General features: G+C 35.8%; 2 protein-coding genes across 2 annotated transcripts; one reads left to right on the top strand and one right to left on the bottom strand.

The window, feature by feature from the left end:
- Positions 1-245: 245 nt before the first annotated feature.
- Positions 246-7898, bottom strand: LOC132547903 (peroxisomal targeting signal 2 receptor-like). Its single transcript, XM_060211707.1, has 9 exons — positions 7732-7898; positions 6956-7128; positions 6613-6648; positions 5790-5867; positions 4797-4905; positions 3759-3868; positions 2684-2797; positions 2141-2196; positions 246-1778 (listed from the first exon to the last, which is right to left on the bottom strand). The coding sequence occupies exons 1-9, from the start codon at positions 7838-7840 to the stop codon at positions 1619-1621; spliced, it is 945 nt and encodes a 314-aa protein (XP_060067690.1). The 5' UTR covers positions 7841-7898; the 3' UTR covers positions 246-1618.
- Positions 7899-8224: 326 nt separating this feature from the next.
- LOC132547920 (mucin-17-like) lies at positions 8225-24762 on the top strand. The gene is made up of 14 exons (XM_060211728.1): positions 8225-8279; positions 8470-8640; positions 10612-11157; positions 11529-11733; positions 12019-12151; positions 12475-12657; positions 13767-13863; positions 15515-15622; positions 16911-17851; positions 18340-18490; positions 18724-20531; positions 20688-23576; positions 24074-24097; positions 24499-24762. Exons 1-14 carry the CDS (start codon positions 8225-8227, stop codon positions 24583-24585), a joined length of 7398 nt encoding a protein of 2465 aa, XP_060067711.1. The 3' UTR covers positions 24586-24762.
- Positions 24763-25417: the final 655 nt, after the last annotated feature.

Here is a 25417-nt window from a genome sequence, read left to right on the forward strand (position 1 = left end):
TTCATACTGTTTTTCTATCATTTCTGAGGACTCCTTAGTTCTTGTGTTTGACCTTCCATTTTTATTTAATGTCTTCTCACGTCATGCTTGTTGACATCCTACAGTTTCAGGGTCTCTTCAGCTCCTTTTTTTCTCTTTCTGTACCTTTTGATATCTCCGTAGTTCCTTGGAATATTGCACAAAGAATTTTCAAACTCTCACTATTTTTGCAGCTCACACATACAAAATTGTATCTTCACCTGAGATTAATCACTATTGTTTTTTATTGTACATGTATATTGTCAACAACAAGGAAAACAACATTTGTTATCAAATATTTATCTAATATGTAATCATGATTATGATACAATAAAAAACTTATATAAAAATGTATAAATCACATTAAATCAAAGAAACAAGACCCTGATTAAATGATACATATCAGTGTCACATATTAGCTTGTATTTCATACATCCTCTTTTGTACCATGTGTTATGAATTAACACATCCTCATCACCAGCCTCATACTATACCTTTCTCCCCCACAAACAGGTTACACTTTAAAGAAGGTTAACTGTTGATTATGACTATAAATCAGAAAGAGATCAATTCTTGTCATTTCTTATTCTCAGTTAAAAATTAGAAAATATATGTAAGGTAAAAATGGCAAACCTGCATCTGATCAGGTGTAGATCTTTGTGACATTACTCTGAGGTATTCTCAAGATATGACATTTCTCAAGAAACTGACATCCACATAAAAGAATTGTCAATACTTCATAAGTTATATGAATATTTAGGTACGAAAACTTAAACCTAATGAAAATTCATCAGAGATTTAAATATATTTCAATTTATAGTAAAGTGACAAATGTTGGTGCTGTCTATGATACAGCTTGACTGAAATGACATATCAACTTGAACTTTACCTGAAACTGGGCGATCACATCTGTAAGGGTTGTATATTGTGGTTTGCCTGTGCTCCAAGTTTTAAAACTGACTTGCTAGTAATCAATATAATAATTAAAGGTGAATATGACAGGTTATCTTGGTGAGACAGTGATTATACAGTGTAAATGAAGATGAAAACATGTAGTCCATTATTATTCTGGTAATTCCTTAAGTATTTGTCTGCAAGGTTTACAAAACATATCAACATTATGCAAAAGCAACTTTTTGATGAGAAAACATGATGCATCTCTTGAATCTTGAATTAATATAAACTGTTAAACCATTTCATTCACCATTCAAAACATATACATATTCAATCCATGTTTCAAGTTCTGAAAACATAATTAGTTTTTTAATCAATCACAACTGAAAGAGTGAACTTGTGTGGAAAGATGTACACCACCTCCCACCAGACACAATCAGTGAATTAACAGATGTTGTGGTTACAGGCTGCAACACACTGATAGAGAAACTTAAATTACTTAATGATAGGTGAAGACTTCGTTCCTAGTCGCTTGATGAGCCTGGTTAAAACTGACCGTGGTTTGGATAGGAAGACATGAACCAGCTTATCCATGGTCAGTTATATCTACCGGTAATTAGGAATATGAAGGTTAAGGCTACTGAGTGCTGAATCTGAGGATCAGAAAACATTCATCTGTGATCCAGTTTGTTAAGTAGTGGATGACTTATGGTTGTAGTATGCGAGGAGAGAAAACATGCACCAGCTCATCCCAGCCACAGTCAGCAATCTGTCCAGGAATATGGAGATTGAAGTCTAGGCCATAAACAAATTCTGTATGGTGTTCTATCACCTCCAGGGCAGTAGGGGCAGTCATGTCCCAAATCCTGAATAAACGATGTGCAGTATAGAGATTAAGTAAGACCCTCATTTAGAAAAAAAACAAGCAAATTAACAATACTCCTACACTTCTCTCACTTTGACAGTCAAAATTATAGGTGCTTTTGGTAAGAAATGTGAACATCTGTAAGCAGATATGTATCTGGTCAAGATATTGTTTAGAATTCTTTTCCTAAGTGAGTCTTCTAGTATAGTAACAAAAGTATATTTATCATCCAGTGACTTTGACAAGCACCCCAACTACAATTATGTGTCTACTGGTATAGTATACTTAGGATTTTATAAAATTTCCAATCTTACAGCTGACTGCTAAGTTTCAATTCTATTATCAGCAGCACAAGAAACTAACCTGGTTGTGAAATCATAAGAGCAGGAAGCCAGGATGTTTCCAGCATGAGGAGAAGCCTACAAATGTAAATCATAATGATATCACTTACTGTTTATCATGTAAACCGATCAAATCAGAAGTTATAATTTGATTCCTTCTATTTATCAACAACTTTTTCATGTGCAGCATCACAAACATAATTCCTTGTAATATTTCTCAGCAAGCAAATCATATTGCAAAACTGTAAACCCCAAATATTCTGCAAAGTTGTATTCTGTAAGAAAATCGAAAACTGTATCTTGTGACATAACTACATTTTAAAGGTTAATAATGATATTTTGAAGTACATATTAAATCCTTCGATGAAAGTCCTGGACAATACTGAAAACAATTACAAATGTATGTATAATCATTTTATGGTAACGGTTAAAACATCAAAAGGATTTACTTATGTAAAAGCTCCAGCTTTATAAGGTATTCTCTTGTTCAATCAATTTGCTTGACGAACAACTTACAAATCTGATTTCCTCTAACTTAAATAGATCCTATCACATATGAATATACCTTGACTCTCCTCACAGCCAACTGATGTCCCTGGAGTTGGTTGACTGGAGTATGAGGATTTCTCATGTCCCACACACGTATGGTACCATCCACAGCTCCACTGAACACCATATTCTGTAATATAAATGAGTAAATGAGTATAAAAATTCTACACACAGTTCCAGAAAAATCTAGCTACCCAATATATTTATCTTATGAGTCAGCTGACAGCCTCTATCTTATGGAATGATTCTTATGTCAAAGTAATGAGCTAGTGGCCAGCCTGGGGTCGTGTGAAATATTTCCAAAATCTTCCTACTTTGGGTTGGAATATTCTAGTTCTTTTTAACTAAGTATGATTTCCATTCTGTCTTACCCACAACAGGAAAGTCTGTGCTTTTTCCCATAGTAAGATTACCTTGTCTTGCCCTAGGGTTAAAACAAGCTACATGTGCTTTTTACATGTTCTGAAAACAATTTAAGTGGCGTCACTGATGTGACCCAGAAGTGGAACTACCTTTATGAGTTCACACACATACACTAGTTAGTCTGCTTCTGAAATCTTGTGTTATCCTCAAAACTGAAAATCCTGTGTTATCATCAAGATTAGATTAAAAATCATCTTAATCGACAAGTTATTATCAAAATATATATGTGAAATATCAAGAGTCAGATTAAATCAATGTGTGAAGCATTTGAGACACAGGCCCTGTCACTATGCATAGGCCATCCACATATTTTGTTAACGTACAAAACACTTTGTCTTGCATTTGGACGAGGAAAACACAAAAAGAGATGAAAATCAATTCACCCCCTTTAGGGTAAGATAAGGGGATCTTAACCTTTGGGGAAAATTATTAAGCTGTCAAACACAAGGCTTAATTATCTTCCCTATCGGGTTATCCCACAATCTCACCCTAAAGTGAATGAAAAATTCCATTAATCTTCTCTTTTGTTGAAATATAACACTCACTTTCAGTTACTAGCAGATTAATACAAAAGCTGCAGCTATATGATGATAACCTTCAATGATCTGTAAGTCAGTATACATACAATGTATATTCACCCTTAAATAGTCTCTAATATTTTCACATACCTGATCATATTTACACCAATCACAGCTGAGTACCTCTGCTTCATGAGCAGGAATGACTGTCTGAGCAAACTGGGGTTTCCTGACATCCCATACACACAGTGTCTGATCACCTTTCAAAATTGGAATAGAGGAGACAACTCTTACTATACAAGAGACCAAACTATTACACAACATTACCATTTTGTTCTTCATCAATGAACATATAGAGAATGCATTACATGTTGTGAGGCAGTAACACCATTTGATCATGTGACCATTATTGTGATATTGTCAATATCGTTTTATCAACACTTGATTTTTCTGTTCAGAAAATGATACAACTTCCATTAGGAGTGTGAATTAACTAAATAATGCATAATTTTTCTGTTCAACAGTAAAGATATCTTGGAACATTTTTTGGGGTTTGGTAATGTTAACAGAATAGATGTTATCATATCAATTTAACACAACCAATTGAAATTGAGTGATGTTTCAATGACTACACTGTCACCTTCATCAGACAAATGAACGATGTAAAGTATATTTGCATTGTGGTACAGTGTAAGAGATGATAATGAAATCCCAGGACCTGTCTCCTTAAGCATTTCTTTAAGTAGAGAGATAGTGTGTAAGATGGTAAGAACATTCTATTAAGAACAGGTAAATTTGTTAACATCTCAACTGTTGATGAAGTTGATTTGCCTATGCTTTGAAAATGTAAATGTACTTAATGAATCTTTTATAAGACTGTGTAATGGTTTGCCTGAGGTTGTGTTTGTGTAATGCTCTTTAAACTGAACTATCACAGCCTCAGAGTTGGTCACATGACACGATATATAATTCCAAAATGTTGGTTAAGATTCGAAGTGGAAATACTTTAATGATGACTTTGATAACATTCCAAACGTTACCATTGTTCTGATAAAAAAGTGGTGAGAATGAAAGAGGCAGAGAACTGTTCAAAACAACATATATTATGTGTAATGCAAAAATGGAAAATAAAAAGCATGACTCCAAACAAAAAACCATTGTATACAATTAGTATTTATATTCACTTACCTGATGCTGAAACAAAGCACCCTGGGATGTGTGGTGACCATCTCACAGAGTAGACCATTGACCTATGACCACTGAAGGTGGTTAGAGAATTTGGCTGCGAGATGTCCCACTGTAATAAATATAAAACACATAATCCATTGAAATATGTCCTATTGTAATAAATACTGATCTATTTACAAAACACAGAATTTTCTGAGAGAAATCCTACTGTACCAAGGGCAGTCAGAGATGGGTTAGGCTCCCCAAATGCCACAGACAAATAGTAAGTATGAAAAATAAAAAAAGGCAAAACTCCTATATTATACATAATAGAGTTATGGTTCTTGTACACTGCACTTCTCCTCATCAAGATCTGTCTACCTGTAAAGTTTTATGTTAACGCCTCTTATAGTTTTTGTGCTATGCACCAGACAAAATTATGACAAACAGACGAATGAATGGATGAATGGATAGCAACTATATGCTCTCCCTTCGAGAAGCATAATAAATATTAATTTATCTATAAAACAGAGAATTTGCTGAGAGAAGTCCTACTGTAATAAATGCTTCCCTATTTATATAAAAGAAAGAACTTGCTGCAAGATGTCCAATTGTAACAGTGCATTTACTGAGAATTGTCCTATTGTTATTAATATCAATCAATTTTTAAGCATAAAATTTGCCAAGAAATATCTTACTGTAATAAATATAGACACAAGTTAACTACACTACCAAGAGTTATGTATTTGGATGAAACAAAAGATTCTAGATCTACTTTGTCACCATAACACAATAAGATTAATCCTTGTTTAAACAACAGAAATGGCTTAAATGTGAAGTCTCATGAAATATCTCAAAGTATAGCATATTCTGAAAATAAGTGTTCATACTACTGATTTCCATTAGAAATTGAATTCATAGAAGACAAAATCTGTTCAATGATCCCAAAAGAATGGCCATCATGTTTGATAACTTTTATTGCTGGTGGTGTAAAAAAGAAGCTTTATTACAAACCAGTTTGATCAGACTGTCCCAGGACCCACTGATCACAAACTTCTCACTCCTTGTCTGACTCCAATGCACAGAATAGGCCTGGAATACATGTTATAGTCTCTTAGTCTCAATAGCTCACAACATATCAAAAACTTATAAGCTCTACACAATCACTTGGTATAGAATATAGAGCACCCTGTGCCTGCTTCATTTTGGGAAAAAACAGCATGGAAAATATTTCTACTTTTAATAAGAGGAATTTTACAGTTTTTGGCAGTATATAAAGTACAAAACTAGATGTGTCTGTGGAACATGAATATTCTTCAGAGAAGTATTGATTATTTTCATGGTACTGGCTAATTTGTGTGAAGTACCAATTGACCTAGGCTGATACCTGAACATAATTAACAGATCACTTGCTGCAAACAATACAACTACTGTACATATCAAATATCAGTTACATATCCCCATCCAACTCTCAGAAATTAAGGATAAACTGAGAGTTTCTTGAATCTATGGACCATGACTTTAAAAAAAATAAGTTGTTGATTGGAATAAAATATTATCATGCCCTGTATCTTCATTACTCAACACCATCTCAGTACAAATACATGTATCTCCTTCTAAAACAAAAACCTAAACAGAACTGTATAACAGAATGAAGAATTGACAGCTAGGGATATGGTCATATTTGTAAATACCACTGGAATTTCATGGTAGGGCAGAAGAAACAAAACACATGGGCCCTTTACTTCATTATCATCATGAAGTAACATCAACTGTTATATAGCAACATTTCTACAGTAATCCTTCAATTAGTTACACTAAAACTATTTTTACATACCTCTTTGGTGTGTTCTTTTAATGCCTTTAGAGGACCCTAAATAAAAACAGTTATCATGATACTTATCAATCTGACAAATACATCACCAGAATTCATATACTTCAGGATAAAATTTGTGCCTACATGTTAACTGCCACACAGACAATTCATGTAATTCCATCAACACTTCATTTCAATGCTACAGACTTACTGAAAATACTACAATATAAATAGTATGGGAAATTCACTTGCTTACAATATTACTCTTTCTTATATTTTTTTTCCTTTGGTGGGGGGTACAAGACAGGTAGAACTTAATTGTCAATTTTCAGTTTTATCTCTCTGTGTTCATATCCATCATCACCTGAGGATGGGACACATCCCACAATAAGACACTGCCATCACCAGCTGCTGTCACCAACACATTGTCATTGTCTTCTGACCAGGTAACCTCAAACAAACCATCATTCCACTGGTATATCCGCAAAGGGACAAGGCCATTTGGAGTTGTATCAAGAACAAACAGTGTCCCACATCCTGAATTTGAATAGAAAAACAGAAAATCAAAGATAGAATGATGTAAAGAAGAAGTATATGCATAATTATGATACGTGTCATTTCATTCTACATTAGTGTAAAGCCTCAATGTATTGACTGAATGGAGGAAATTTCTCTTTAGTTCAATCAGTTGAGTGTCAAGAAGTGCATGGCTTTGGAATAGATAATGACTTCTGCAACACTGGTGCCCATATACATGTGGAGACTCAGGTCTCACTGGCCTGCTCCTTTTGCTTATAGTGAAGGATCATGTGCTAACATTGATGAACTATCATCTCTAAGGGTCAATTCAAGCTATGGTCATAATGTTGGTGGGAAATGGTCAGTTATCAATTATCTGGCTCAGTATTAATATGAGGAGATACAGAAAGACCATTGGGCACTTGGAAAAAATGTCTTGCGGTAATTGCAAAGGCCTGTTTTTATGACAGATCATAACTTACAGATAAGTTAATTCAGCAGATGCCACCAGACATTGGATCACAAAAATCAATCGATAATATAAAAAGCAAATGTAAACGTCTGCAAGTACAACATTAGTTTTCAAACTTGGGACTTGTATCATTCTATACAACATTTTACCTGCTAGACCGTAATATTGAGATGTAGCACATGCTAGACGCTGTGGGTAATAAGGTGAGAATTCAACAGAGTAGCCATGTCGAGATTTTGTTTGAAAAGATACTTTCATAGTTTGAGTTACATTCACATGTTGCCCCAATATCGAGTAAGCCTAGCAGACAGCTTCGTCCCGTTTTCATGTCAAATTGACCTTTAACCCCCATTATCTGTCAAAAATGGGAACAGTGTTAATTACGTCATTAATTAATAATTGATATTAGTATTTTGTAATAGCTACATATTTATTTGTAAAGGAGTAAAAATAGCAACCACGGCACACATTCTCATTTAATTTTAAAAACAATAATGAGTTATTTAGATGTGATTTTTTTTTCTGTCTTTACGACAACCGGAAAGCAAATACTGAATCGTGCCCGCCATTATTCGTGTTTACTTCAGACGATGTTGTGAAATATACAAGACTTCCATGCCATAGTTTAAGATCTCATATGATATGGCATGTGACAGTTTATACTTCCTGCCTTCTGAAATTGCCCGTCTGGTTTTAGGTTTGTGTTGAACTATTGCCTTTTATGAAGCACATTACCATTTTTCCATCCACCGAAGTTCGATGTTGACAATACGATTCTGTGGATGGGGATGCTAATTTGTTGTCCATACTGAAGTTGTCTTCTATTGTCGCATGTACGATTCCTTTCATGTTGATTTTCATATTTATCTTTTTTGTTTTGTTTTCAGGATATCTACAAGCGGAAGGCTACAGCAAAACGTACAAGAACTTTATAAAAGAATGTCCTCATCTAAGCGAATACGTCAGTTTCATGAAAAAGGGCCAGTATTACCCATTGACAATCAATGGCTTGGCTCTTCTACAGATCCTGGAAGAATACGGTTCTCTAAGAGTGGCAGGTACATGCAAAAACTTTGGACGAAATGGCCGTAATAGTAAACGTAAAACCCGTTAAATAAGTGAAATAAATAAAAAAAATGATGTTAACATATCAATGTTAAAAAATGTTGATTTAAGTTATTAAAAATTTGAAAGACATGAAACAAAACAAAGATCCATTATTAACAGCTTATATCACGGAAACTCTGTTTTTGTGCGATTAGTTTGATTAGTATCAGTTTTTAGCCAACTATCATCAGATGGTCCGTCCATAAACAAAATTTTGTTATCCCTTTTTCTTGAGAATTTCTGGATGGATCTTTCTCAATTTTTTTATATGTTGGTTCCCCTTGGTACCTTGTTGTGCCTGTTTGACTTGGAGGCTGATCAGAAAGTCAAAATGGCTGACAGGAAGCCGTCTTAAGTTTTTACAGTGAAAATCTGTAATAAGTATTTTCTTGAAAAGCAGTGGATGGATCTCTCTCAAATTTCATATGAAGGCTCCCCTTGGTCCCTAGTATTTACATCAAATTTAAAATTAATAATAACAAATACAGCTAACAGATATAGATATATTTTTTTGTATGATATAAGTAGGACTTTTCATTCAACAAACTGTGCAGGAACCTTAGTGACCTTTCACAAGTCATTAGATCAATAAATTCTATTATAGTTTTTTTGTTTTGTTTTTCCATATCATTTCCACTTGTAGATGTAGAAAGTACGGGTCACCTTACTAGCACCTGTTGGTGGCAGTTTTCATTTAGTCTAGTAGTAAAGTGTACATCTGCTTTCAGACTTAGAGGTCATCAATTTTATCTTTTGACCAGTCACTTCAAGGGTACAAGCTCTAGGAGACTGAGATACTTCTTTGGATATTTATTAAGAACTTGCAATTTGGTTGTGGGTGTATTCGGGGATTAAGACTTGTGAATGAGGGAGTTGTATATAAACTTTAGAGTACAGGTCACCTTTAGAGCCTGACCAGCTAATGAAAATTTCCATTTATTCAAGCAGTAGGATGTCTGGTTAGAGATCAGGAGGTTGCTAGTGCAAACCCCAGTAGGGGAAGTGTGTTTCTTAGTACTCCTTCCAATTACATATTAACATACATTCAGTCTTCGTAGAAGGCGCTGGACTGTCAGTCATGTCTGGCAAAATTCCCTTCGGTCCGGCACTTTTGTCAAGTCGTCATTCCGGTTTTCTGGGCACAAGTATCTATTTTCGCAGGCGTTTTTCATACGAAAGAGTCGAGTTTCTGGTATAATAAATTCGTAATGTATCAACTTTTTTGATTGGTTAAGCAATACCAGCCTATCCAATTGATTTGCTTGTATCATAGCTGATTTGTAAATGCTGTTAGCAAAGTTCCCGGACGAAAACAGGAAGAAAATTTCAATTATTGGAAACTTTTTCAATACATTTTAGCTTTTGAATGTCATGTAATGTATTGACATATTGTCATTAAATTAATAATAATAATGATGACTCTGAATGTCTAGACTTTCAAGATGAAACAATGAACTTTGAGACTATTATGACATGTCTAAGGAAATGGGGATCTACTGAAATATGCAATATCACTATGCAAGCAGAAATGTATCTTTGTATGATTGTGTTGCTTGAATAAAGTTAAATATGCTTGTTTTTTTGGAGAGTATTGGTGTTTCTTTTTCGGTCTGGCAGATTTGTTTCTGGTCTGGCAGTCTGGATGACTGGCAATTTTTCATCCCTTTCGCGAAGACTATACATTTAATGTTAAAAGGTCTGTTCGTGTATGTGAGTGTGTTTGTTGATTGTTTATTATTCATGTATATAATTACAAATGACATTTCAGAGTCTGCCAGTTTGAAATTTTTATCTGGCCAAATATCATTTAATGGTGTTTGTCAGACAAAATTTATAGAGATTATTACTTGACAGCATTGTTCAATCAGTATACTATCATCACTGAAAAACTAGCTCTATTATTTCAAAATTATATATTTCAGAATCTACCAGAAAGTTGACTCCTAACCCAGCTCTAAATTCTCTGTGGTGCCAGTTTGATTCAGTTGTGGACAATATAAAAAAGCGTGTGGCTTCTAATTCAAATTTGGCATACAAAGGAAATGAGAAACAAGGGTCAAGGACAAGAATGCAGATGGCACAAAGACGGCGTAATCAGATCAAAACCTCCGTGATCAATGTTGATCCTGATGTTATTCAGCCCCACAACTCTAGAACAACTGTCACACCATTGGTGATTACACAGAAAAACCCTGTGGACAAAGATGAATCAGATTACAGCATGTCACAATCAGCTTCACCATCAGACGTTGGAGAAGGTGGTGATGGTAATGATTCTGATGTGTATGAAATGTCAGTGGATGAAACTAGTGGAACTGAAAAAACAGAAATACCTACCTCACAATCAGCTACAGGAATTCCAAGTGACTGCAACCATAATAGTGCTTTACTAAGTCCCAGACCAGCTAATCAGAATTCAGTTGATAAGAACAATCCATCAGAATGCTCAACAATCAATACTATAACAGGTTTGTAACTGATTTTGAAAAAGTAGGTTATGTAAAAACTGATTACAACTTTGTGACAGGAAAAAAATGGAGGAATTGTTTTCAATAGTTTTTTTTTACAATATTTTGTTTTTGTGAGTTTTTTTCCAAAACTATGCTGTGCTGTTAGAAACTTAAATTTCCTGCTCATTAATCTGGAAGTATCATGATCACTTCCTTTGCAACAGGTTAATTTCTAAGTACATGATAGATGATGTGGAATGTTTTAAACAGTTACGAAAGTCTTTATTCAAAAGCAATGTTATTCAAAGGTTGTCTAGACCTATTGATACTTTGAGTACATAGGGGATACAGATTTGTGTGATATTTTTACATGACTTCTGGATCCACAGAATCAACTGCTACAGATACTCCTGTGGTATTAACATCCCCAGCCATGATGGCATGTACAACAGAAGCTGCAAGTGTAGGAAGGGAAATTACTGATATTCCAGGCTCCCCAGCAGCTTCCATTGGCATTGTGCCATCCCTTAAAACCCCAGTCAAACATAATACCACTCTGGAGCCTGCGATGGAGAAGTCACCAAGAAGGAAGAGGTAGATCAGACATGTATAATACAGCACAACAGTTACCCTTGATATATGTAAGATAGAACTGACATCATTATCAGGCTCATCTCTCCAGTTCTTGCTAAAAAGATAATTCCCTGTTTAATACAGGAATGTGCTGCATTCTTACAATCTTATTAATTGTCGTCCACTTTTTTATCAGAAACAACTGAAGGACCACTGAAGTACATGTCAGTAATGTAATACCTACCAATGATTTATTTGAAGATCTAGGTTATGAACAGCATTAACCTTTGTTTCTTTTTTAATCAGACCACCTAAGAGGAAACCACAGGGTGATCACCGTAGACAAAATAAATCTGACACCAGTGCTACACAAGGTGTTAGTAGCCAAAATGAAAGTAGTAATAGCACAGATGGGTCAGCTCTGGAAAACTCCTTCCCTGTAAGTTTTATGTCCATCTAAAACCGCTTTTACATGTTTCGTATTTAACTGAAAACTGGTTCTCTGTAAGTGTCATGTCATTGTGACAACTCTTTTACCTTTTAACCTTGCAGGAAAGGATTACATAAAATATATAGTGTGTTGTAATTAATACCTTCTCCATGCTCCTTGTAATGAAGATGTGCTAGCTCATGTTATCAAAAATGAAAAGGAATGAAAATGACAGATTTTTTTCATACAGATAGAATTACCTGATATTATGTGAGCACATTTGAAAACTTAGCTGAAGTGAATACTAGTAATACAGATCTTTTATTTCACAGCAAATACTAGAGCACATCATGAATGACCCATTGCTTCCTCACAAACTGGCAGAGAATATCAACAAAAGTTTACACCCAGAGGTGATCCCAGACCCTGGTACTCCAGCTGCCCTGCCTCCTGTGGACGTGGTTCCTGAGAGTCCCTTCATGGGTCGCTCCCTAGAGGACATACTGGACCAACAGGTATCACAGCCGTGATGGACTGTAGTTAGAGCCATACTCGCTTTCTCTAGTCCTATATAAAGATTATTATACTTCCAGAAAGAAATACAAAAAGTGGTAAATACACTTAGGTATAAAGAAGAACTGATAGCAGTTTTCTGCAGCATATGTCTGCTTCTGTTACACCTATAGATTTCAGACTTTTATATATCGATTTGTCTTGAAGAGTCGTTTTCGTGTCAGAAAATATCAACATTTTCAACTGTATAACATCCTATTGTACTGCATGCAATGTCTTATAAACCCGTGCACATATTTAAGTTGTGGTATTGGAACATTTTACACTTGATTAGATTTAAGTAGACATCTGCCAAGGTGAAAGGGTCAGTCACTCTCGACTACTCTGGAAATAAAATGTTTATATACTAGATACATTGGATGTCATGAGCTCCTAATCAGAATAGTTTGTAGTTATATCCTGATCCCAGAATATCTATTTCTACACCTGATAGGACTTTGGTAGTTATCAGTCAAAGTTAAAGGGCTATAGGTTACACTTGACCTCATTTTAAGCTAAAAGCGTATGTATATGATATTTCATGAACACCACAACAAATTTACTAATTTTTACCCTTAGTCTATCAGTATTGGAATACTAACGAAAATTCAAGTAATATATGGTTAAGTTAATGGTTCACAGGGTGATATATCCATCAAATAGACAAACATTTCAAAATGAGAAGCATGTTAACACAATATCTAGTGACCTTCCAAACAGATCTAGTTAATAGTAAGTGCTTTATGGTTTTATATGTGGAAATTCAAAGTGGTTAAAAACCCAACAATACCAACAAATAGCAGTATGATAGCCTCGAAAAGCTGATCAATGGAACTTTTATTGTAGCACAGAATGAGAGCTTTCAGTCCATGGATTTAACTGATCAAGATGAGATCACATCAGCTTTCTTGTTTACCTGATTTCCGTTGTAAAGCGATGAAACAAATTGTACATGCTTATAAGAAGTGCCTTTTTTTAAAGTAATTTATACCACAGTGTCTGAAAAAGATTGGTTGTCATTTGTCAAGGTTAAAGGATCAGATATCACCTGATTTTTATTCTCTTTTTGTAGGAAACACAAATGCCAGCATCTTCCATCAATGGAATTATTGAGCTGACAGAAAAAGATCCCAATTTTGAGTGGCTGTTCTCTGCAGGCGTCAGCTATCGTAAGCAAATATTTGGGTCATCTGCAGGGAGAAAGAAACACTATTTTGTGAATTTAGCTTTCATTCAGACATGCTATTATCGAAATAGACATTTTTAAACTTATCTGAAACAAGTTTCATTTATGTAATTACTTTTATTGAACTAGTCTTGTATAAAAAAAACTTTGCAACAGAAATTTTTCAATTGCACATTTTGTGATTATTTATGAATCAATTGTCAATGATTTTACACTCTTTAGCGTTTGATTTACAATTATGCTCAAATACATGATTAATTTCTCCATTCCATTATGAAAATAATTGATAAGATGTGACTATATTTAGTAATGAAAATCTATTTTCTGAATTTAGTACATCCTTGCTCTTTCGTAGGAAATAAAAGTACATAGAGAGTAGCATTGTCAGGTTTACCATCTGCCATTTTGAGTTGTCTGTATTTTGTATATTTGTGACTGGATTTTCAAACACATACTGAACACATACAAGAATGAATTGGTTATTAGCAATCTTATATCCTCAGTCCATCTTAAACTAACTATTAATATGTAGGTCAAACAACGGATCAATAAGATTACTTCTTGGGTAGGTTTAATTACAAAGTACGAAAGTTTGATGATGCAAAGTCAAAAATTTATTAAACACTTCGATTAATGACATTTTCAAAAAATCATTGATGATTCCTTTTTTTTTCTTTTACTTTCCATCATTGGCCCACCACTAGCAATATGTCAAAAGGCACATTTCCTTACAGGTCCAATACAACAAAATTACCTACAATTACCATAATTAGTAGAAGATCATAGACTTGCTTTATTCAAGTAGTTATGACAAGAGTAAATTTATAGTGCCAGCCACGTCACAAATGTATGTTACTAGAAAATAACATAATTGGGTGTTGTATGTTCATCCAGACATTGTTCAGTGCAAATATAAATCACAACGAAATGAAGTACAAATGTATTAGTGCCCAGTGTACCTACATGTATAACATAATGTAGATTCTAGTGGAATGCTTAATCAAAATAAAATACTACACAGTTATAATAACCTTTAAAGTTTGTTTCTTGATAATAGTTCAATATTTATTACTCACACTGCAGCCATTTCTAAGTTCTAAATCAAAGTTAAAGAGGAGGCCTTTCGCTCTCTATGGTAAACTGTTCTTTCTGTGATTTGCCACTGCTAATAACCATTAATGAATTATTTGTTCGTGGGGTTGAAATTACAAAAGAAACTCCGTTTAAATAAAGTGATTATTTTTTTTGACAGATTAAGTTTAGTATGTCTAAAATAACAGTTTTAACACGCTCGCTTTCTTTGAATCGTGTATCAAAAGATTTTGACCATGGAACTGTTTATTTTACGGACTATTGAGGGAGTAGGGCTTCTAAATGATTCAAAATCATATTTTCCAGTCTATAGATATATGTTTGAAAAAAAATAGATCTATAGATTTCTCATAACACCTTTTTGATACAGGAGAGTCAGTCTTGTCATAGTTAAATTGTTTAAATTACGTGTACAATACCACCAGATGAGATTGATCACCCATGTCAAAAAGTTATAATAATATGTAAGGAGTTACATGTTTTCAGAATGATTTTTTTTTTTTTTTTGTTCCTTTTAATAAATTTTGTGTTTCTCTTTTCAGTTGATGAGGCTACTCATGACCGTGATTTTACAGACAACAAGAATCGTAGTAATGCACTTCAGACTTCAACCAGAAATAATACAAAACCAATACAATCTGGTTCCTCGGGTATAGTAACTTTTCTACTTTGTCAGATGGATATTCAGCACAAGTTACCATTTTATGTAATGTGTTTATGAAAAAATTCACTTGCAATCAAACAAATTTTATGCCTCATTTTAACATATAATCAAATTAAGATGTTTGATTTATGAAAATTCTATGAAGATCTAGCTAAGCTGATTCACAAACATCAACTTGACCATGATTGAGGTTTATTAGCCAAACACTGGGAAATGTCTTTGTGTATTTTTAGATGGACAAGAAATAGGCCAAACAAAGCTTTAGAATTCTGATCCCAGCAGAAATCATAAATGATGTGTATTTACCCAATACCTGGCATAAATCTATGATCCGGTCAGTGACTGAATTCCTGATCGGCCTATGTGCTATATTTAGACGATCTAATTCTATATTGGCAGGAGGTATTTTTGCTACTTTAGCATGTCTAAAATGACCTCAGGAAAGGTATTTTAATGCCAACAGTAGTTTAAAAAGTCCTATGAATTCTCAAAAGGTACAAAACAGATAGTGATTTGCCCTCTTGTGTAGAATGTCCTGTTAAGACTTTTGTGTGTTTGTATTATCACAACTTGTGAGAACTGTATCTTATGTACCATGTGCTGGGCATTATCATATACACTGATCTTCTAGGTAGAGATACGTTGCAATCATTATAGATCAAATGCCTATTTAGCACACCATTGTCACATGTCTATTTTTTTAGATAGATCAAAAAACTGAAATGGTTGACAGTTGGCCATCTTTGATGTTGACAATTCAATATTTTGTTACAGTGGTTTCTTGATAAGTGCTGGATGGATTACTTTTAAATTTCATATGTAGATTCCCTTCAGTCATGAAGTTGTCACCGTTCATTGCTGATTTTAGGGATAGTGTAAAAAGGCATCTCTCATTTTCCAATTTTATTTGTCAATTTCCTTTGTGTAATGATGTTGCCTTCTGTCATTGCACCAAATGATTAAAGAGCAAATAAATGGAAAGAAAAGAAGAGATCACACTTGCATATAACCAGTATAGATTAAACAAACATTGGTTACAAGATCCCCTGGGGATCTCCTGTTACTGCATGTGTTTTTGATAGGTAAAGATGCCAAAGACAACATCTGGCTGGTTTGATCAGCTTTCATCAAGGATGTTGACAAGTTTCCACAATTTGACATGTTGTCATTAGAACAAATTTTAAAAATAAACATTCAAATATAATATGCAAAATTAATTTGTTTTTGTAAAATTTACCTAAGTGTCATTGAAAATGTGCTTTCTTACATTTAAGGCTGTAATGAAGATTCAGCTCCAGAAGCCGGTATGTCCTTTGGTGGAGTGACATCAGAAAATATACCATTTACACACTCTCCAAGTTTTATGCCAATATCAGAAGACCCTGAAAGCAACCTGTTTAAACTTCCTGCTGAACCAAATTTTGCTAATACTTCAACAAGTAATGTGGAGTCTTTTCACAACCTTACTCAATGTACTACTAATGCAGTGCAGTTTCCAGATACAAGCAGTATAAATTCCTCATCCTTACAGCAGCAATCTCTGACTGATCTTGGTGTTGCAGCCCAAGTGACTGCTAATGACATTGCTTCTCAGCAATTTGCTACCTCAGCTGTACAAAGTGTGACTATGTGTGTGACAGCTCAGCCATTGGCAAGTGTTGTCACATCCCATCAACCAATCACATCTAGACCTTCGTCCCAGCCGTTCACAACAGCAGTGACATCTGTAAAGCCAATTACCTCATCTTTCTCATCTGATATTAGTGAAGGAAGAGTTGAATCAACAGTAACCTCCCCTCACGGTTTTCCTGTGCTGTCTCTCAGGAGCTCTGTCTGTGATGATGACCTGCCTGATCCGTTATCATCATTTACTATACAATCTCCAGTCAAGCCATGTGTGTCGAGTCAGTGTCACACCAGTGAAGGAACAAGTAGTGTTTCATCGGCCTCTTACTCATTGTTTGTGAGTGGCATGAATGGAGGACAACACAGCAGTACTCCCACCACTGTCAGGTCCAATACTCTTGCTCTGCCATGTATGACTAGCATTGCCACTAGTGTAGACTTCACCAAACTTTCTTCCATTGCTCAAACTACTTCCCAAATGGTGTTTTCCAGGCCCAATTCCTCTGTTCAGTCTATATCTCCAAGATCTTTGCCAACCATCAACATTCGTAGCCTTATGGACAAACTGGAAGCTAAAGCCAAAGGAGAGGTATGTAGTGGATATGAGTTTCTGTTCTCAGTATGTCACCAAGACATAATTTCTTATTTGTAGATGTAGAATTATTTTACTTTAGAGAACAAAATTTGCATGACATGTTATAATTTTTAAACATTAATTGGTTGTACGATTTTAATTCTTTGTACAAAACATATACATTTTTCAATTTTCTCATCTCTGGATAGGGTAACATTTTGATTTGTGAAGATGAAAATATGCAAGTCAAAATTTGATGTTCTGAAAGAATTTTTATAGTACAATCAGGGCAGTATATTGGTATGTTTCTGCAAATGTGTAGTCACACAAAAACAATCCACAATTCATATCCTTTGAAGATGGTCAGTTTTATGTACTGATAACAGAAAATCTCTCATCATAATGAGGGAATTAGTACAAGCTGTACATAAAAGAAATGTAAGAAATCAAGGAACAGGATTGTCTATATATTTTACTGAAGTACACTTATCTCTTTATTACAGATAGTAGAGATAGACCTACAGCCTAACCCAGCACCTAAACCAAGCACCAAATGTCGAGGTAGGAAGAAAAATCCTCTGCCAAAAAAGTCTTCCCCAAAACGTGTCCAGCCTAAACCGTTAAGTCCTTCAGGTGGAGGCAGTTGGTCATCAGGTAAGTAAAAAGTATCATATGGATAGTATATTGACTTTAAATCATTATGTGAACATCTGAACTGGTAGTTACCTAATGACCTGGTGACATTGATGTGTGACTTTTAAAATGACATTTTTTATTTAAAAGCATTTCAGGAGAATCAGAAAGAATATCACTTAACACAGTATTATGTGGGTGAAGTTTCAGATTCTTTATCAAAATTGACCTCATGCACTTGTTTTCTCTTGTAGAATTGTCAGCTTTAGTGAAGATTGCATCTCCTGAAAAATCCTCATCACAGGTCACACAGAGGTCAATCATAAAAAGGTCATGTGTTACAAGGTCAAGTAGCATAAAGACAACAGATGTGAACAGTGATCAGACAGTTCTACAGACAAGGCCCAGGAAAACTAAAACAAAGAAAGCAAATGAAACATTGATGGCAGTTTTGTCACCAAGTGGTAGCTCTGTGCACCATGTACCTGTTCTGGAGGTTAACTCCCTCAGTGAGGTCCCTGATGCTAAGGATTTAGTTCCCATGGGAGATCTTGTTCCAACTCATTTACCTGTGCTGTCTTCATCACATGTAACCACGGCAATAACACAAAATTCAGTGACGTCCCAGAGTAACATGTCTTCATCCCCTGTGATAGTTACATCATCATGTTTACCATTTGTACAGACAGATGCCCCTCAGACTCCCCCAACTACAACCATTCACACAGAATTTCCTAGTATGCCAGACATATGTGGTGGTCAGCCTTCTCTACCTGTACCAGCTAATACCTGTGACAACTCTAAAGACACCCAACTAGATCATGCTTCTGTCCTCAACGATGCGTACTCTGCAGATCGTGACTTTCTGGAGTCCCCCAACCCTGATGCTGCTGGTTGTAGTGGTGATGGGTCTGCTGATCATGGAATGGAGACAGGCATGAAGTCACTTAATGAGGATCTCAATCGTTATTGTGGAATTCCTATTGACAAGTTAACACAAAAAGATATACATGTTCGACCACTTGACTTTGGTTCAGCAATACCTAACGTAAGTCTGACAGAGGTTTCTCCTCCAATCAGACAGCCATCTTTTGGTCGCGGTAAGAAAACACCAGCCAGAAGCAAGAAGGTAATTGGTAGGCCTCCAGAGAGAAGATCAACACGTGGAAAGTTAACTACTGGTGAGAACATCAACAATTCTCCAACAGCATCAAGAGAAATAAAACCACCTTCACCACAGAATGTAATGACTCCAACTAAAACAAGTATTTCCAACGATCAGTTTGACTCCTGCCCAGAGTTGACAGAAGATCCTTCATCACAACAAAAATTTGACTCTCCGCTACAGAGTAAGACATTAAAGGGAAAATCTTCCAACACTCCATCATGCCAAGCCAAAAATACCCTGACGGTAACACCATGTCGAGCCAGGGATCTTTGCAATGAGCCAGAATTCACACCCTTTCAAGACATTGACTATAGTCCAGCAGGTACACCCAGTCAGCTAACAATCTGTACCCCAACTCGCTCAGAGGAAACAGCAACACAGGGAGAGTCATCTCAACGACAAATTTTAACTCTAGGAAATGTGGGTGCGTTAAGTCTGCAGGAAGTTGGAAAATCGCCGTCTTATTATGATGATATGGTAAATCAAGACTGTGTTTCATCTCACCAAGTCCCTTTATTATTTAATTCTGAGCAAAACAGCCATAATCCACCAACTGGGTCAAATGAGAATATCTCGGAACTTAAAGACCATTGTGAAAATGTGGCTAAAGAAATTCAAGAGAAAATTCAAAATTCTCAATCAGTCTTGGGTAGTGCACAGGAAGTAGCAGAATCAGAGATCAGTAGTGCTGTGTTTTCAATCCAAGATACTGTCACTTCTAGAGAAATTAGTAACACAATGGAAAATAGAGATACGATAGTCCCAGTCATCAAACCAAGTTCATCAATCCCTGAGTACACCCCTTCACAAGTCACTCATGAAGAAGATTCTGGAGGCCATCAATCTAACAATGATAATCGACAATTACAGACCCAGATTGACCATCAATCTGACGCTTATAATCAACGATCACAGTCGCTGACTGACCATCAATCTGACGCTTATAATCAGCAATCACACTCGCTGACTGACCATCATTCTAACACTGATAATCAGCAACCCCAGTCACAGACTGACCATCAATCTAACACTGATAATCAGCAACCCCAGTCACAGACTGACCATCAATCTAACACTGATAATCAGCAATTACAGTCCCAAACTGAGGTCAAGGACAAGAATGAGGAGTCAGTTTCAAAAGACGCAATCTGTGATCGCCAGTCAGGTATCAGTATTCAGAAAGTAACTAATTCTAATCTCAACACATACAATACAATAAACACACATCAAGCAGCAGATGTTTCAAACCAACTAGACCATCAGGATGTCAACCAATCACATGGCCATGTTATAAATCAATCACAAGACATTGACCAATCACAAGACTACCAAAATGTTGAAAGTGTTTCACATTCAAAAGGAAGTTCAACTAATATATTAGAAGATGCTTTGAAGCAGGTGTTTTCTACTCCAGATTCACAGCAGACTGTTTTCAGTCCAGCACCTGTTGTGCCTGGTACCCAAGGAACACAGTTCGTGATTAGCTCACCTGCAAATAGACAGCCTGCATCTTGTAAAGGGCCAACTCCCCAAGTGCTCAGTTCTACAACACCTGCAGTTAGTCAGAATGCATTAATTGTTTATTCTCCAGCTCCTGTCCAAACAAGGTTGCCCATAGTTGCCTCAACTCCGATAGTTCACTCAGCAGCTTCAGTGTCAACTCACTTTGTTAAATCACCTGCTCCCGTCATGACACCAGCAACATTCATAGTTACATCTCCGACTTATCCAGTGATAGTCAATTCACCTGCACCAATCCTCAGTCAGTCCCAATTTGTTCTGAATTCACCTGTCACTCCTTTGATGGTGAAGTCCCCAGCGACACCATTGATAGTCCATTCCCCTGCTACTCCACAAATAGTCCACTCACCTGCTGCAGTGATGTCTACTGCCCCATACAAAAGTGTGTGTTCTCCTGCTCAACACAAAGTTCCCTCGAGAGCTCCCACACCTCAAATGGAGCCTGCAGACTTCATTCCTGATCGATCTGGCACAATCTACGTAACACCAAATGTGCTGGCTCAGATGTCTTGTGAGAAAGGTTTAGTTGTGCAGCAAGAGAGAGCTGTCACTACCACCTCCCTTATGCCTTGTCCAGGTACTAGTTCTGCTGTAGACAATGGTGATGTTATTCAACGGCCAGAAGTAGATCAATCGCCCCATGGGCAGTGTCAGTCTGACCAAGATATCTTTACAGAGACAACTGATGATGAAGTGGCTGAACCTACTCCAGGACCATCAAAACTGCCCACCATCACAGAGGTCTCCCACGATATTGCCAAGATTCCTTCCCTTTTTGATACCATGGATGGACACAACCAAGTTGTAACACAGTCAGAGAACACATCACCTCACTACAGTAAAGACAGACACAGTCCGAGGTACTTTTCTGCACTGAGCAATAGTAATGACACTCCTGTATGTGATCCATCCTCTACAGAAGATACTTGTCCAAGTAGTACAAACACTGCAGATTTACAGAATGATCCTGATGATTCTACAAAAGTTGTTACCGTGAATAAAGACTTCCAGCAGAGTGACAGTGATGAAGACATAGATATATTAGGGGACTGGGACCATGATTTGTCAGCAGGAGAGAGAGTTATGGTTACAGAACACACGATCAGCCATGAAAGTACTCCTTTGTCAAGTGATTCTAACAGTCCATCTAAAAAGTCAGCCTGGCAAGCTGGCTTTGCCACAAAACCTTCTTCAACCACTTCAGCTTTCATCAGGAAAATTCTAGAGCAGAAAAGTACAAGACAGAATTTGGAAAAGAAAAGTGCCGAATGTGCAGAAAAAGTTTCTTTAAAGACACAAACTACTACTCAAAAAATAACCAAAAACTCTGAAACCTCTGTCACTGTGTCGCCAGAGAACAGGCCTGGAGTTGGCAATCAAAAAGAGAAAGCTCCACGACGAGTACAAGTAATAACCTTAAGTAAAGAAGTCTCCAAGGGCAGTAAAGACTCTCAAAATGCTCTGCAGAGTGCTCGAGGACCATTCAAACATCCTCAAGAATTTACCCCAAGGAAAATATCACATACAAGTAGCAAACTTAGTAGCCATGTGAAACATTTAGTTGGAAAAGATATGGGTTCAGGTGGTGAACATTCTGTGGAGAAAGATGTGTCGTCACACCAACACTATGTCACACCACCCAAAAAGAGGTTCACAGCATCACTTAAAAGTGGAGATGGACTATACTTTGTGTCTGAAACACAAGGCAGTCTATCAACTGATAAACATTCACATGAGAAAGACCGTCACAATTTTAGTGCTAAGACATCACATTCAGAACCAAGTCCACGAAGAAATAGAAAATCAACTATGATCCCAAGAAAAGACTTGGATGTTATTCACAAAACTTCAACTAGCCTTCATAGACCAGATGAAAGTCTGACTCGTGCTCCTTATAATCACAACACTTCAGAAAGGACATCGCAAAGTCCTCATAGAAAATCTTCAGAGAAGACATTACAAAGTCATTCTCACAGAAAATCTTCACAGAAGACATCGCAAAGCCATTCTCGTCATAAAACTTCAGATAGGATGTCACAGAGCCCATCTCATCACAAAACAAAGGAAAGGTCATCACCAAGTCCATCTCCCCATAGAACTAATTTTATCAAGAGCACAGAAAGTCCTTCAAGATATAGTAGTCAAAATCTGGAGAGAGTTAATGCTAGTCCAGGTATTAGACGGAAAGTTTTTGAAACCAGTGTGGATAAAGAAAGACTTGGGAAAAGTAAAGAAAAGACTGCTCATGAATGTGTAGATTATGAGAAAAGTATGGAGAGAGACCGCACAAGTTCCTCTCTAGAGCGATCTAATTCTTCATCAGCGTTTTGTAGGACACCTGCTACAGACATGACCCAAAGTCAACCATCTCCAAAACGAGGTCACAAACGTAGAGAGAGCAGCTGCCCAGTCGGGGAGGTAAGTTATATTGATGGTCTCTCAAAAGGGACATACAGGTTCTCTGACAGCAATTAAGTTATGGGTTTATTTGAATCCTGCACTGTTTGAAGATATTAATGGCTATATCAATTTTAATACATTCACAGTGCCATTTCATAAAATCTCCTTATAATGTACTTTTAAACAGAATTGTTATGTTTTACTCATTTTGTTCAAGTGATGAATACTTAAAATAGCATGGTCAGTTTACACAAAATCTGAATGATTACATAACATTAATGATACCATTTCATTTGAAACTGTGCTTTACACAAGAATTATGGTGAGCTAGCTCAAGCTTATGTAATCAGTATTGATAAGGGTTGGTAGAATGTCACAGTAATTGTCTTTTTAATTTTAGAATTTATTGAGTCTTCAGAATACTTGTTATCAATATGATGTGCTTTATATTTGACCTCTACTATATTTGAAATGTAAGCATGCCTGTAAATCAATCACAAATGGTTTAATTTCAGGTCAAATCAAAACGTACCAAAAAGGTAAGTCCAGATTTCTGATATTCAATAGTGCCTAACAAACACAAGAATGGGTAATCAAGATTGAATATTTTGAGTGGAAACATTTGAGATTTTATATACTTGTCAAATTTTGATGGACATCATATAAAATACCAGTTACATCCTTCCATATGTCAACAGTTTGATAAAATTTTGCTGTGTTCATGTTAGATTTGTGTTTGAATGAAATATGGCTTCTGTCAGCTAGCTGTTGGAACATGCATTTAACTTGGTAGAGCAGTGGATTATCATGCCAAAGGTTCCATTGCTGTCAGGGCTCTTGGCAGGAATGTGTCTTTTCCTGTTCTTTCATAGAATAGATATTTAATAAAGCTTTTTAATTTGCCACAAATCAGAAAAAATCTTATTTTCTTGGTTTTCAGAGCAACAAGCCTATAGATTTAACCAAATTGGATGTGGACAGATTTCTGAACAGTGATGTCTACATCAAGGGTATCTTGGAAAAGTGATGCGGATTCAGTAGTTCCAATACTATTTAAAAGTGATAAAGATGTTCAGCATAGCAACAACACCTGAGTGACAGGACCTTGACATATGAGCAGCACAGCTTGTCATTGGACATTTGTGTTTCCTTGTACGCTGAGTTATAACAAGGTTAGCAGGCCATGGATAACATTGTTTCCTTGTGGTGCATCAATGTCTAGGTTAGGATTATGTTGTTATCTGACATTGTAAAAATCTTGAAAAATGTGATAATTATTTCTTGTTATAAGTTTTATGTAATCTATCTCTAACTACAACTTTCTGTAGTTAGATAAGCGACAGAGTGTTGTATCCTTTGGTGTGTGTGGATGTGTTATTCTGGTTGATGTGAGTAGCACAATGATTTATTAGGAAAGGTTTTACATACACAAATTTTTAGTAATATGAGGTATGATGAAGCTAAGTAAAATAAAAGATTTTGATGTTTAGGCTTGCCTGGGCATTCCACTCTTCTAATTAATTTTTTCATCATGAACTGATTTTTGTACTGGTACTGAATGCCTTTGTGGTTTGTTGGAGAGTACAAGTACATTTTTTTTATCGGTGTAAATTCTTTGCAAGTTAACTTTTATTTTTATCATTTCAGGACAAAATTTATCATTTATTACATAATAACGCCATTAATCGTTCCTGGATTTGATATTGTAAAAAAAATGTAAATAATATTACCAAAACAGAGACACTGACTTTACTACTAAATTTAATATCGTTTTTACCTGGAAATTGATTTCTCAAGACTGTAACCTGTAATCCACTCACATAACCTTTCCTGAATTGATGATTTCAGGATTTTTAAGA

This window comes from Ylistrum balloti, unplaced genomic scaffold, assembly GCF_031769215.1.
Source record: "Ylistrum balloti isolate Yb309-2 unplaced genomic scaffold, AGI_CSIRO_Ybal_v1 Utg369988, whole genome shotgun sequence".
In the NCBI taxonomy this organism is placed as follows: domain Eukaryota; kingdom Metazoa; phylum Mollusca; class Bivalvia; order Pectinida; family Pectinidae; genus Ylistrum; species Ylistrum balloti.

Bases quoted from the DNA above. Each gene is read 5' to 3' on its own strand.
- LOC132547903 (XM_060211707.1), bottom strand. From the start codon at position 7,840: ATGAAAGTATCTTTTCAAACAAAATCTCGACATGGCTACTCTGTTGAA. The intron at 7,129-7,731 runs GTAAAATGTTGT...ATTCAAATTCAG, and splicing joins TCAATATTACGGTCTAGCAG to GATGTGGGACACTGTTTGTT. The intron at 2,197-2,683 runs GTATATTCATAT...TTACATTTGTAG, and splicing joins TGGCTGTGAGGAGAGTCAAG to GCTTCTCCTCATGCTGGAAA.
- LOC132547920 (XM_060211728.1), top strand. From the start codon at position 8,225: ATGGCATGTGACAGTTTATACTTCCTGCCTTCTGAAATTGCCCGTCTG. The intron at 12,152-12,474 runs GTAAGTTTTATG...TTTATTTCACAG, and splicing joins CTCTGGAAAACTCCTTCCCT to CAAATACTAGAGCACATCAT. The intron at 18,491-18,723 runs GTAAGTAAAAAG...TTTCTCTTGTAG, and splicing joins TGGAGGCAGTTGGTCATCAG to AATTGTCAGCTTTAGTGAAG.